The sequence below is a fragment of the Ptychodera flava genome, chromosome 14 (genome assembly GCF_041260155.1).
Source record: "Ptychodera flava strain L36383 chromosome 14, AS_Pfla_20210202, whole genome shotgun sequence".
Lineage (NCBI taxonomy): Eukaryota > Metazoa > Hemichordata > Enteropneusta > Ptychoderidae > Ptychodera > Ptychodera flava.
The window spans coordinates 23,122,470-23,136,528 of NC_091941.1; the positions used below are offsets into that span (position 1 = coordinate 23,122,470).

General features: G+C 38.6%; 1 protein-coding gene across 1 annotated transcript; it reads left to right on the forward strand.

Annotated features, from left to right (window-relative positions):
- Window positions 1-677: 677 nt before the first annotated feature.
- Window positions 678-13,661, forward strand: LOC139149807 (alpha-N-acetylgalactosaminide alpha-2,6-sialyltransferase 2-like). Its single transcript, XM_070721798.1, has 5 exons — window positions 678-854; window positions 1,718-1,856; window positions 3,119-3,228; window positions 10,276-10,359; window positions 11,129-13,661. The coding sequence occupies exons 2-5, from the start codon at window positions 1,788-1,790 to the stop codon at window positions 11,406-11,408; spliced, it is 543 nt and encodes a 180-aa protein (XP_070577899.1). The 5' UTR covers window positions 678-854; window positions 1,718-1,787; the 3' UTR covers window positions 11,409-13,661.
- Window positions 13,662-14,059: the final 398 nt, after the last annotated feature.

Sequence of the window (14,059 nt, forward strand, 5' to 3'; positions counted from 1 at the left end):
CTTAAATTTGTAAATCTCAAATATCCCATGGACTTGGTAATGTATTTATACCTTGAATTAAAATGATTATTGGACCAGTTCAATGTCATATTACAATTAATAAAACAGGTGTAGCTCGTTTTTAACGAATCATTGACTGAAGATTTATCATGTTATACAAAATAAAATCTATTCTAGTTTGAAGTTTATTTATACCTTCTAAGAAATATATTCATTGCAACATAACTAATTATATATGTGTAACATTAACTTTATGTCGAGTGAAGTTTTGGATACCTAGGTAGAATAATGTGTTGTAATGGAGAACAATACGAACCGGAAGGGCATGAACCTTGAGTTGCAAGAGATTTGTCAGTTTTTACCGGGACGACTGTTTCGGGGCTTTAACATTAACATAGTCAGAATGTCCTGGCTCTCAAGAAGGTGCATGCCCTAGTGTGATTATTATCATATTTTCGATGACTTTCCTTATCCTCGTGTCAAAGCTTTCCATTTTCTTCGTAACAGGTTTATGACTACGCCTTACAAGAGCACTGATAACATTTTAAGTTGTTTGAACAATCAACACATGTACGTCATCCATAAGTGTATGTACAAGCATTGCCATGTATAAATATGCCCTTTGATTGACATGTTTGAGTTCCTTTTTAATTATACTGCTTCCAGCTGTTAAGAAGACATTAAGGTACTTGAACACACCTGGTCACCGTTACATGTTCGACGCCGGACTCCATCTGAAAAACAAAACAGGGAATTACACAGGTTGTATTCGATGCGCCGTGTTGTGGAGGCGGGGGAATTCTGAACGGGTCGAGAAAAGGCAGGGAAATTGACGATCATGACTATGTTTTCAGGTTGGTAGAAATTATTCCTCTGTCAAATGACAGGCCCCCCCCCCCCCACGGTGAAAATGGTCCAACGCTATATTCTGTTGGTGCAAATAATGTCGAGCAGATGAACAGAGATTTCAACTATGATATTGGGGAATAGTTAAGAAATAATGATGACTGATACATACGACTGTGGCGTGTGTACTCTTTGAAATATGAAAGCAAACAGCTGTTGCTAGTTTCAAACAATATTATAGGACAATTATATTATATAAGACTGTAAAATTTCTATTTACTGCTTTTTTATGAACTAATAACAGTACTTAAGGAATATTTACGTCACCTGAGTTTGGTTTGTTTTTCTATAAACCACTGATGGAAAACGATTGTAAGCTTACATGTAGGTGTTATTTACTAATGCTCCAAAATATAGCTGCCATCTTCAATTCCAAAGTCAAGCCGATATCAAATTAGCGATATTGGCACGGGGAGCTCAGTCTCCGATGTTTTCTCGTTGTTATTAATATCGATGTAGCTGATATATGAAGATTTATGTTTGTTATGAATAAAGCTATAAAATAAACGCAAAAGGTGAAATGAAAGCAAGAACAGAATAGAACAGCACACTTTGCTCGCAATCACTCTGCCCGGACAAACACATTTAAGACTATATTTGTCCGGACAGAGAGATAATTCCGGCAGATTCACTCCTTTGTCACGTCAGGTGCAGCTGTGCACTAGCTGCAATAATTCAGCCGACACGACAGAAGAAGCGAGTGTACGGCATGAGGGCTACAATCATTGCAGGTAACCTGTGCACATACTGTTGCAAAAATAAGTGTGGTAATCGTTTATCATTCTTCGTTTATGTATTTTTTCCCGGTAAGAGTGAACATCGCCGCCACCGATGGGTACGAAGATGATGTTGGGAAGAAAACAACACATTACGCCTTCTCCATGACAACTTTACGAAATTCTCTTGTTGCTGGTCGGAAATTCGGATACATGGTTGCTCCTCACGACGAGGTGAGAATCTGGTCACAGCACACGTGGAGTAATGGTGATGTGAAGGTACCAGAGAGAGAGAGAGAGAGAGAGAGAGAGAGAGAGAGAGAGAGAGAGAGAGAGAGAGAGAGAGAGCCGGTTGTGATTGCTGTTAAGCTGGTTCATAATCACAGACCGCAACACCCAATCAAAGGAACGCAACTCAGATCGATAGTATTAATTCGTGATATACACCACAGACAAGCAGCTCTTATTCTGTTTGCACTCATTCTAAATCTTGAAGCCTGTCTTTGAAGATAGGTTGTCAGAGAGTGCATTTCGCCCTCTTTAGATGTTCCGGTCTATCGGCACTCGTCACTGTTATAAACGATTATCCCACCAAAACAAGTCCGCAAATAACATATTTACTGCTGCGATCATTGACCCAGCACTATGATATGATACGGTATCATATCATATCAAACGATGATTGTGGTGGTAACCTCCGAATTTGATCTCCATACCCCCGATTCAACCAAGATAAGTATGTTATTTATTAGTGTAACTTCACATGAAGTACCGATACTCGTTCGGTTTTGAATGTATGTATGTATGGGAAGAACTAGATCGAAGGGGGAAGAGGAAGGGTGAATACGAAGGGTTATGATATTATCTCTGTAAGAAGATAAAATTTTGATAACACCAGGCAAAAATGAAATATTGTCCTGACTTTGATAAAAGTACGCAAAAATGAAATATTAGCCTCACGCTTAAGGGACTTATGCCAGTAGAAGGACGGGGGCTGGGGCTTTATGCACAATGCAATATATACAGGCACTAGCACCAACCTGATGGGGACCTATAACTGTATTTATGTATGTATGTATGTATGTATGTATGTATGTATGTATGTATGTATGTATGTATGTATGTATGTATGTATGTATGTATGTATGTATGTATGTATGTATGTATGTATCTATGTATCTATGTATCTATGTATCTATGTATATATGTATGTATGTATGTATGTATGTATCTATGTATGTATGTGTGTATACGTATATTATGTACTTATGTGTGTCTAGAATATGTATATACATATATCATCATTAATTAGTTTTGTCATTATTATTATTGTTGTTGTTGTCATTATGAATTCGCTGTGCTTGTTATTAATCTATGATCGATTATTAATGCTGTTGTTATTATTATTGTTCTGTTGTTGTTGATGTTGTCAACGAAGCTTTATCTTTCATTTAGTATACTTCTTCATAAATCTATTACACAATTTTTCCATCCAGGGGATCAGATACATTGTTCTGCCGTGCCATAAAGCTGACTATATTTTAGTCGAAAACAGAGGAGCCCGGAGGTCAGAGTTGAATTTCAGGATAAGAGACCCAAAACACAGGTAAATGTGACAAGTTATTTAATAGAAATCTGCCATAGATGTTCAATTGGCAAGAACCAACATCAGTTACTGCTTACCAAGGGTCAGAAGAATAAGAGGGGTTAGGGACCGTTCAGTTCAAAATCAAGGGGGGGTCATCATAATTTTGGAATCCGCGAAGGGGGGGTCATCACTTTTTCACTGGTAGGAAAGGGGGGTCACCACATTTTCAAAAACATAATACCTACAATAAAGTTCACTTTATGCCATGGCCATGATCGACCCTCTTTACCGGCGGGCCGCCTTCGGCGGCCCACTACAATAAATATACTTTATGTATTACCCATGACCCTCTTAATGGGCAGACGCCTTTGGCGGCCCACTCCAATTAGCTTTACTTCATGCAATGGCCATGATCGACCCTCTTTACCGGCGGGCCGCCTGCGGCGGCCCACTACAAGACATTGACCTTATTGTAATATCCCATGACCATCTTAACAGCTGGACGCCTTCAGCGGCCCTGTTCAGTAAAGTTTACTTCATGCAATGGCCATGATCGACCCTCTTTACCGGCGGGCCGCCTGCGGCGGCCCACTACAAGACATTGACCTTATTGTAATACCCCATGACCATCTTAACGGCTGGACGCCTTCAGCGGCCCTGTTCAGTAAAGTTTACTTCGTGCAATGGCCATGATCGACCCTCTTTTTACCAGTTGGCCACCTTTGGTTGCCCACAAGAATAAAGTTGACTTTACGTAATGGCCCATGACCCTCTTAACCAGAGGGCTGCCTTTGGTGAACCACTCCAATAAAGTTTACTTTATACAATGTCCATGGACATAAGTTGTCTATGGAAATGAAGTTAAAAATTGCCTTACAGTCGTCCTAAGTAACAGACGTTGCATGGATGTGGCTGAGAAGTTTGTGCACTGGCATCTCTGCTACACGAATAAAGTGCGCCGCGTACCGGAGTTCAAATCCAAACCGTGCGGGTAAATTTGACAAATGGGTTTTGGTTATTTTTCAGCGGGGGGGGGGGGGGGGGGGGGGGTCATCAATTTTTTTCGTCTGACAAAGGGGGGGGGGTCATCATTTTTTCGCGAAAAATGCAGGGAGGGTCTATATTTTTTTGAACACCGGCGACAAGATTTTGCCGGCCCCCCCCCCCAGGCCGTAAAAACTGAACGCTACCTTAATGAAAAGAATTTGAAGAGCCACAGACAGTTGGACAACTGGTTGGACACATATTTGTAAAAGTTACCAAAAAAACTAAGAAAGAAAAAAGGAAATCACTCGCAGATATTAACTGGGGACCGGAGTTCGCGTAAATTGTAAAAATTAAAAATGTGGTAGGTAGGTAGGGAACGTGTAGTCCTCATTGAAAGAGTCACGTCTGTCTATCGACATCTTGCAATATACAAACTCTACACGACGTGGATTGATGAAGTATTGTGTCTAGAATATCAAAGAAAAATATTTAAAGAGAGCTACAGGTTGAATGGCTGTTGGTCCATAGCCGTGGTGTTTCACGACTGGTTTTTAACGACTTTTACCCCGCCACCACACGTAAAAGTCGTCAAAGTGATAATCAGCCCGTAAAAGGCAGGAATCCCGTCTGGAAACACAACAGCTATGGAACCACAGCTACAGGTTGAACAATGACCGGGTCTCAGAAGAGTGAGAAGATATTATTGATGTACACAATAATTATTTCACCTTTATCATGAAAGAACCCTCGCTTCAGACAGTTTCTGATTTGCAGGTTTTAACCCTCGGGTCTCGGATATCAATTTATTATTTCGCTGTCATTTGCAGATAATGTGTGCTACATATTGATTTTTAAATTTTTGCGTTACCGGGTGGAGGAGGAGGGGCACGGAGAATTTCTGCCGTAAAAAGGGGGAGGGGTGGTTGCTGAAATTTATCGACTTTAACTAAGGTTAATCCAGTTTCCGGATTTCAGGGAGAATTCTCCGTGCCAGTGCCATAAATAATCAAGACGGCTCCTTAAACTAAATCTGCCCAAGCAAGAAAATGTGACGAATTTGAAAAGCGTGTTTACTTGCATATAGTGTGTCTATAGCAAGCGTTAAGCGCTGGGAACCATTTAATTCCAAAGCAGTGTGCTCTCAACTCGTAATAAACGTTTTAGCATACCCTTAAACAAGTTGAGAATTTTTTAGAATTCCCGTAGTAAATATCTACGGCTTATCAAGATATTAATTCTTATCGATAGCTTGTGTGACCCTTAAGTTTTAAAATTAATGTATTATAAAAGACGAAACATTTACATTACAGAACATATTGCATTTTCCCGCCGACTTTTTACTATCAATATTATAAAAAAGACTCGCGTAAACCAAGTTGAATACAGTAAAATTGTTAAATCAATAACATACCCTATTATTCATCTATAAAGTTAATATCTTTATTCGTTTAATTTAATTTTATCTGATCAGTGAAAGGGGAAAGCAGCTTTATCAATACACAGTACGTGAGGTCGCGAACACTTTTATTATATTATATTATTTTATTACTTTTATTATCAGTGTTATTCGCTTTATGAGGTATCTCGCCCCTCGAAACTGGGAGCCCTAAGGGACTGGTCAGTTTCTTCAGCCTGGGGGGGGGCGGTGGATTCATGGGGGGGTCACCCTGTTTTTGACTTTGGTGATAGGGGGGGTCACCATGTTTTTGAAATGCCCAATAGGGGGGGTCAGTGTGTTTTTGAATTTTGACACAGGCTCATCATTGCCTAAAATGCTAGTGTCAGCCACAAATTTCATCATTCGTTGTATTTTTCGGCGCGCCCTTTGGGCGCGTGACTTTAATAATCAGTCATATTTTTCAGCTCGCCCCACTTTAACATATCAAGCATACATACATCAGAGATATCTGTACGTTCCATATTTTTCAGTGTGCTCTACAAGCTCATTACTTTAATATATCAGACATTTTTCAGCATGCCCTTCAGGTGCATGACTTTAATATACAAGGCATATATATCAGAGATATCAGGATGTTTCATATTTTTCGGCGCGCCCTTCGGGCGCCATACTTCAATAAATCAGAGATATCTTGATGTTTGCTAAGTGAAAGTGTACCGTTATGAAGTCTGCATTTCATATGAAAAGGATGACAAATTCCTGATACTTTTCTGTTCTCTCTATGAGAATTCAGTATGAGAAAGCAACATGCACAAATATTTCACAATATATATTTGATACAGTGACTTATTTTAGAGATAGAAAAATGACAAGATATCTTTCCTTCTCATTAATGCAATTATTTTCCTTTTTGTCACAGGTTTTCTGTAGAAAGATGCTTTTTTTATGAACAAAATAACAGTTAAAAAAGGCAGTTTTTGTCATTATTAGCTGTGCTTCTATGGTTTCAATGTTACAAGAAAAGGTCCTCTCAGACACTGTACATCAGATTTGGCTAAAAAAGCTCTCTTTGGCTCCTCAGGAGATTTAATTGGATGGTTGGCAAGTCTTAACACCCATCAAAGTCTTTGATTCACTGCTTTTTCCTCTTTGATATTAATGATTGACATCCATTTCTGTACAACAGTTCAGGACATCTGGTTAAGCATAGAAAGTGTGAGATACATTTACAGCTCATTCAAAATACAGCTCATTCAAAATGTACTGTATTCAAACTTTAAGATTGACACTTTGAAATTCCTATCTTACAACTGACATGTCAACAATTTCATTAAAATATAGCATGACTATTAAAATATAAATATATGTAAAATGTAAAATATATATATATATATATATATATATATATATATATATATATATAAAATTTTATGTCCACCTTTTTGTTTTACCTATGTCGCGCGCCAGGGGGGGGGGGGTCACCCTGTTTTCGAAATTTGGAATAGGGGGGGTCACCCTGTTTTCAAAATTTGGAATAGGGGGGATCAGCCACTTTTTGACGTTGGCAAAAAATAATCCACCGGCCCCCCCCCCCCCCCCAGGCCGAAGAAACTGACCAGTCCCTAATGTTGTGCTCAAACCTTCCGGGAGAAAACTTTAGGCAAAACTTTGAGCGAGTACGTTTCGAAAGCAAGAATAACACAATTGGAACTAATTTGGGATAATTTGAGGGCTCAGTAATGTCGATTTAATCTGCAAATGAAACCTCATCTACTTTTCTTTTTAAAGTTGCACACTTGTTTTTATCAGTAATTTGTAATGTTGCAACATTCAGCTATAGTGTACCTAACACTTTTGAGAAATTTGAAAAATATGAAGATCCAATTATCCTAAATCAGTTCCAATCGTGTTGAATGAAAATCAGGGGGTCACCTTGCAAAATTTGGTACTACAACCCTTTTCAGAATTAGAGCGCGAAGCCACTGCAGTGAACCGCAATAAAACTGCTTACACTAATTAGTTTCAGCTGTAGCCGTGGCCACTTTGGTGTTGAACAAGGCTACTTGATAAAGACCAAAAAGTCTGCTTGTACAAAGGCAAAACTAGCTCTGTCTGATATGAGGCTCGAGTTGTAAGTGAGAGTTTACGATTGGCACCCTGTGTTCAAGATTACGATACAATGTAACATTACCATGCACTGGTCCATGTACAAATCTTTTTTATTTCAACTTCCCCAGACAAACTGTCTGCATGGGACATACAATGTTGTCGACTTTGCCAGCTGGCTACAGCTGAAACTAATTAGTGTGAGCAGTTTTATTGCAGTTCACTGCAGTGGCTTCGCGCTCTAATTCTGAAAAGGGTTGTAGAGAAACATATTACCCGATATCTACCGAATAAAATTTCGCTTTTCACGAAAATAAGCTTGTGAAATTTTCTTTATTCCAGAGCTTCAAAATGAGCCTCCACAAGTGTCAAATCGAAACATATTTTAAATGCGAGTCCACATATTTGACCTCGGGGCGCACCTTAGAGGCAGGTCGGTTGTTCGTTCGTGCCAGCCATGCAGGTAGTTGCACGAATAATAGTCATAAAGACGCGGTTTGAAACATTAGAAATTCGCCAGCCGGCCAGTTTGACAACAGTTAAAGCGAGACCAGAGTCTATCAGGGTCGCATTAAACCCTGTAGTGCTTACAGGAATGATTTAAGTGAGACCTTTTTAACGTTTGAAGGTCCGCTGATCTCTTAAAAAGTGGGAATTTCTCTCTTCACTTCCGCATATACGCCATACACAATTTTAGAGCAAGTCGAGGCACGGCCTATGTTCTAACAATTTGCAGTATTACAAATTTTGTACGTATTCAGAAAAGCCTTGCTTAAAATGTGAATGCAGACTGAAACATGTCATAATTCTTCTAATGTTGTTCCCTTTGTCATTCTTCGGACGAATATTAATAATATCCATTATTATATCGAAAAAGGGTCAGGTGGTACTCATGCATGCACATACTGAATGAATGAGGACACATTTGAAACAAATTCAGTTTTCGCCTGGTATTCAGTTTAAATATAGATTTTCATTTCCATCCTGACCCTAAGGTTAAAAGCGTTGATGCTTTGCTTGGAGTAAGGTTTACAGAGGGTATCTATCACAGATAAATCTACCTCATCATGTCTTTACGTCTGCACTTCTGATAACCTACGCTGAGATCTGTCTGTGGTTGCCATGGGAGCGGTCCTGCGTGCCATTTCTAAAGCGGCTGTCTTGAATCCCTGGTTTTCTCCAGCAGTTGATGATATTGCCTATTTGTGCGATTTTAGTCCTTTGTTCTCCTTTCAAAATTGTGCAGAGTTCGTCATTTTGCTCAGAAATAAAGTTGATAAAATCCGCCCTGTTAACCATATTTTCCATGTGTAATCTGTGATCATGATCTGTCAATTTTTTTGACATTCATTTGGTCATGAAAAGAGCTGGTGTCACAAGAGTCCATGATGTGCACAGCACGGGTTTACGGGTATCTCCATCTACAAGTGTCAGTTCTCCATCTTGCAATATTAATGTAAACGCAAACAATCTTGCCACTACTCGTCCTGCGTTTGTCTAGAATATCTCCGTAGTTTTGGTATGGGGATGCTATACGTCAAATCTACGGACAGGTTCTAGACAAGTCCTACATAAACACCCGTCTCCACCTTACACAACGTCGACCTCAGAGAACGGTACGAAAATCAAGCTTGCAAGAAATGTATGTGTCTTATTGATTATATTTGTGGCATTGCAATAAAGAATTGTATTTTGTATCAATGGTCTCCTCTGTATACCAGTGACCTGAAAGATTTATCTCATGTCAGTAGTATCTCGTGAGATGTTGACCGACTGATAAAAATCCTCTGAAAGTTCATCATGATAACTCACCGGACTATCAGTTAGTGTGTGGTCAAGTGACCAGGGCTTCCAGTTTAAAGCAAGTAAAGGGAGAGGAGACCTTTTGGACCACAGTGGAATCGAACTTGTTGTTTATTTGTGTATGTTTGTTTGTGTGTATGTGTTTGTGTTTGTTTATTTGTTATATTTGTTGTATTTTTAATAAAATAAATAAATAAGTCTAACCCTAACCCTAACCCTAACTTAAGCCTAACCCTAACCCTAACCTAACTTAAGCCTAACCCTAACCCTAACCATCGAAAATACGTAACAACAAACAAACAAACAAACAAACAAACAAACAAACAAATAATCTGCTCTTTATTGACAAATATTAACAAAGCAGCTTTTGGCGGTTATTTTATTAAAAGTACAACAATTATAACAAATAAACAAACACATACACACAAACAAACAGACACAAATAAACAACAAGTTCGAGTCCCCTGTGTTTGGACCATTGGTACACAATACAGTTTTTACAGAAAATATCACAGATGTCATCAAAAGGATATATGGATGTCTTGAGTTTCGTGCCGGTCCCTATGCCACGACACAAAGCAATCTGCAGTATCTGTTTTTAGCACGTGGAACATTTCGGGGCTTTTGAGGCCGTGTAACGCTGAGAACGCACATGTTTATAAGGCATGGCTAATGTGTCTATTTGTAATGTCTCCGTTAGAGGAATTTAGTAAGATTTCAAGATTTTAAACGGCGAGAAAAACTAACTTGTTTTAATTTGTATCGTAAAGGGGTCTACCAAACTTTGGTAAAAATGTATCAGCAGAAGATTTCAAGATGTTACATCCTGATTTCCAGCGATACGTGGAATTCTTGTAAGTGAACACAAATCTTGACATTGCTTGGTTCAAGTTTCTCTATATTTTGTGTCTGCGGCAAGCTATTTGTACAGAACAGAACAAGAAATGCATATTCCGCTATTAGACCTATGGGATTGAACGTTTTAATCCCTGTTGCGTGCCAACAAATCGCCGATGTGTGAATTTCAAGCAACCTGAGCGTCGCAACCTTGGGCATCATATCCCTTCACACTTGCAACTTCGGTAACTACCCGGATATAGGCGAAATGTGACAGGTTATATCACGTTTGAATAAATGCTCTTCATTTCGTACAATGGGATGTGCGTATCAGTCATGATATTCGAGGGCCTACGTTGACTCTGGGTCTTCTTACGCCGTGACCGAGGTAGCCTGTCACTCACAACTTGGTCTTCAGGTTCAATCGACAAAATGTCTTCCTTTCTGACGACTGAACAAAGGATAAATTAATGATTAAAGTTCTGAAGATTCATACGATATTATTCATTCATAACGAGCTAAATTAATCATTGTGTACCGCCCTTGTTTGGTACACTTTGATGCAGCTAACACAAAATGGCGCCTCTGTCATGCATATTTTTTATTTTGCGAATCCGAATTATAAAATTGAATAAATCGCAATATATGTACCGAAACCCTACAAAACAAAAACGGCAATAACAACCACCAACACAAGCAAACATAGCAACAAATAAACCGATACTTGAAAAAAATAGCTCAAAATATTTGTAATTTTAAGCATGGAATCTCGATATTTTTTCACAGTTGGATACTTTCGCTGCAAAGGTATGACCGCAACAACAAACCAACCACCGGGTCCCTGGCCTTGATGGCCGCCATCCACACATGTGACGAAGTCAACGTTTACGGGTTCGGTGTCAGCTATAGGAAGTACACGACTCACTACTACGACAAGATCTACACCAAATTCACTTACTTTTTAAACCACGACTTCAGTCGGGAGCTCAAATTGTGGAACCAGCTCCACGATGAAGGCATCATCAACTTGTACAAAGGAGAAGATGAGTTAGTCCATCGTGAATGAAGTTGATCCCCTTCCATTTTGTGATTAGCCCGTTTTCTTTTTAATTTGATACGAGATTGTCAATTGAAAACTGTAACAGGAATATCACTTTATGTGCCTTCATTTGTTTATCTGGACATTTTAACATTTTATTAGTACTCAACATACACTCATCAGAGAGTGTTGTGAGGTACAGTACTCTTTGTACAAAGTGGGAGAATTACGTAATTACATTGCGTTGGTCAGTAAATGCAATAAATGCAACAATGAACATACATGAGTAAACAACTTTGCAAAATACCTAATTACCAACTTTTTTACCAACTGTTTTTCTTAGTTACTTTAACCTGAAGCACCATGGCATTGTATGAATCCCAGCAACTTGAATGGCGAGGTCACGCTACAAATTTGAAACAGTGTTTGCCAGCCATGGGTCCTGCTGTGATTAAATATATATATAAGGGATAAATACTTGTATGTGTCGACTAAGTGGATCCTGCAGGTTCGAGAGGTACCGTGTCTTCACGGAGTAGGCGGTGTCGCGGCGGATTCTCGTATCCATCAAGTTATTCAAAACCCGCCTGTGGGTATATGCAACGTAACACGGATTGTTCCAGTCTAAAAGCGCAGTTTGACCTATGCGAAATATTAAGGTGGTCATGTACCGGGCTCTTTGGCCAACGTTTTGAGACTTGTATGGTATTTGCGTGAGGTAAGCCCACTTGACGAAAAGTTGTCAAAGCATTTGTGGCATCTTTAGTATACAGAACGAGTACCTTGTATTGAAAAGGTCGACACACGCCCATCAATAATACTTACCGGAGAACCCATCCAATGCATTGAACAACACGGTGATTCACTCTATAGCTGCAATTGCTGTGTTATCTTACAAATTTCTTCACACGAAGTCAGAGTTAAACCAAAGAAGAAGAATTGGACTGAGTTCAGTATCTGCAATATGAATCTGTTGGTCAGTGTCTGACCTGAAACACGGTTGATAATTTTCAACTGTGAGGTCACAGCGCAAAGTTGAATCACAGGTTAATCCAATGGCCATAAACTTAATACAGTTATACCAGACAAAACCCTGACTGAGGGACTTTTTATTAGAGTACAAAGTATATAGAAGGCGTATCTGCCACCATAGATGGCGGCGGCTCACCTTGACCCCACAGTAGAAATGAGTTTGAAGTTTAGGCGATCAGGCATGGACTTTTTACAATAGGCGCTACTGTGACACCATTTACGTATGGCAAGGTAAGGTGAACTGGGACATACTTTGACATTGATTAAGCAGCAAGGCACATTCATACGATGGGATAAGACACGCACGTACCATATTCATATAGTGGTTGCCTCGAGCCATGGACTCCATGGTCACTTATTGTTCAAAAAAATCTGTCTCAATGATATCATTTGTACCTTGGCATGGTCATTGAAGAAACTACCACGGATAAAATTGACATTATAAACAGATAAATGTTCTCATTTGTGCCATATGTAGTGATGTCTGTATGTCGGCCTAAACGTTAAGTTCGAATACTGGAGACCTTTGGCCGGATTATACTCATCCAGTGGGCTAAATCATTATCGAAAATTATCAAAGGAATTTATCGAATTAAAATCAGATTGAAAGAAAGTGATGCCCATTTCGGTTAGATGGGATTGTTCACCATATTTTGCTTTGATATGTTCGTAGTACTCACTGCAGACACTAACTTCACGTTTCGGCTGTCACCTCGCTATAGAGTACCCAGTCTGCATCATTACAACAGTATCAGCATTGAATTCGTTTGCGCAGTCTCCCTAGATTTAGACTAAATATAAGTATTTTCTTTCAAAATAATCTTTGGAGGCACAGTAATGCCTGTAAAGATTATTTTGAAAAATGAATTTATTCAACGGTACAAAATAGAAAAATTGAAGAATCCACATGCTAGTCAGCAAGAGGAATACGTTAGCATAATCAATTTAATATAATTTTATCCCTCCGTTTAAGGATCCCTTTTCTCTGTAAAATATGAATATCATGGCAATAAAAATGAGAAAAGATAAAAAAAAGTATTTTCTTTCAGTCGTTCAATTTTGAGGTTCGAGACACTTCAATATGCAAGAAGGGATTTATATGTTGTAAGGCGTGACAAATTTTTCTTTCAAAATAATCTTTGGAGGCACATTGATGCCTGTAAAGATTATTTTGAAAAATGAATTTATTCAACGGTACAAAATAGAAAAATTGCAGAATAAATAAACTGAACTGAATAACTTCCAGAACTGTGTTTCCGTCCGTCTCTATACTATCGTATAGAAAACTACGGTAGCTGGCTAAGAACAGCGTAATATACTGCAGAGTTGAACCTCAGCATTTCATGATTACAGTACGTTTTCTTGAAAATAACTAGCATGAAATAATATTGTACAAAGAAAAAAGTATAATCAGATATATATATATATATATATATATATATATATATATATATATATATATATATATATATATATATATATATATATATATATATATATATGTATATATTTACTCGGATTCCCTTTCCCACTATGGATAAGTATTTGGAACCCATGCACTGAATTATAGTAAAGAGACACGATATCGAGCAAATTCATGTAGGCCTACAAGCGACAAACAACAAACGGATTATTGTTATCACAAT

Excerpts from the sequence above, each read along its gene's own strand:
- LOC139149807 (XM_070721798.1), top strand. The coding sequence starts at position 1,788 with ATGACAACTTTACGAAATTCTCTTGTTGCTGGTCGGAAATTCGGATAC. Across the intron at positions 3,229-10,275 it reads ATAAGAGACCCAAAACACAG|GGGTCTACCAAACTTTGGTA; the intron begins GTAAATGTGACA and ends TGTATCGTAAAG. Across the intron at positions 10,360-11,128 it reads CAGCGATACGTGGAATTCTT|TTGGATACTTTCGCTGCAAA; the intron begins GTAAGTGAACAC and ends ATTTTTTCACAG.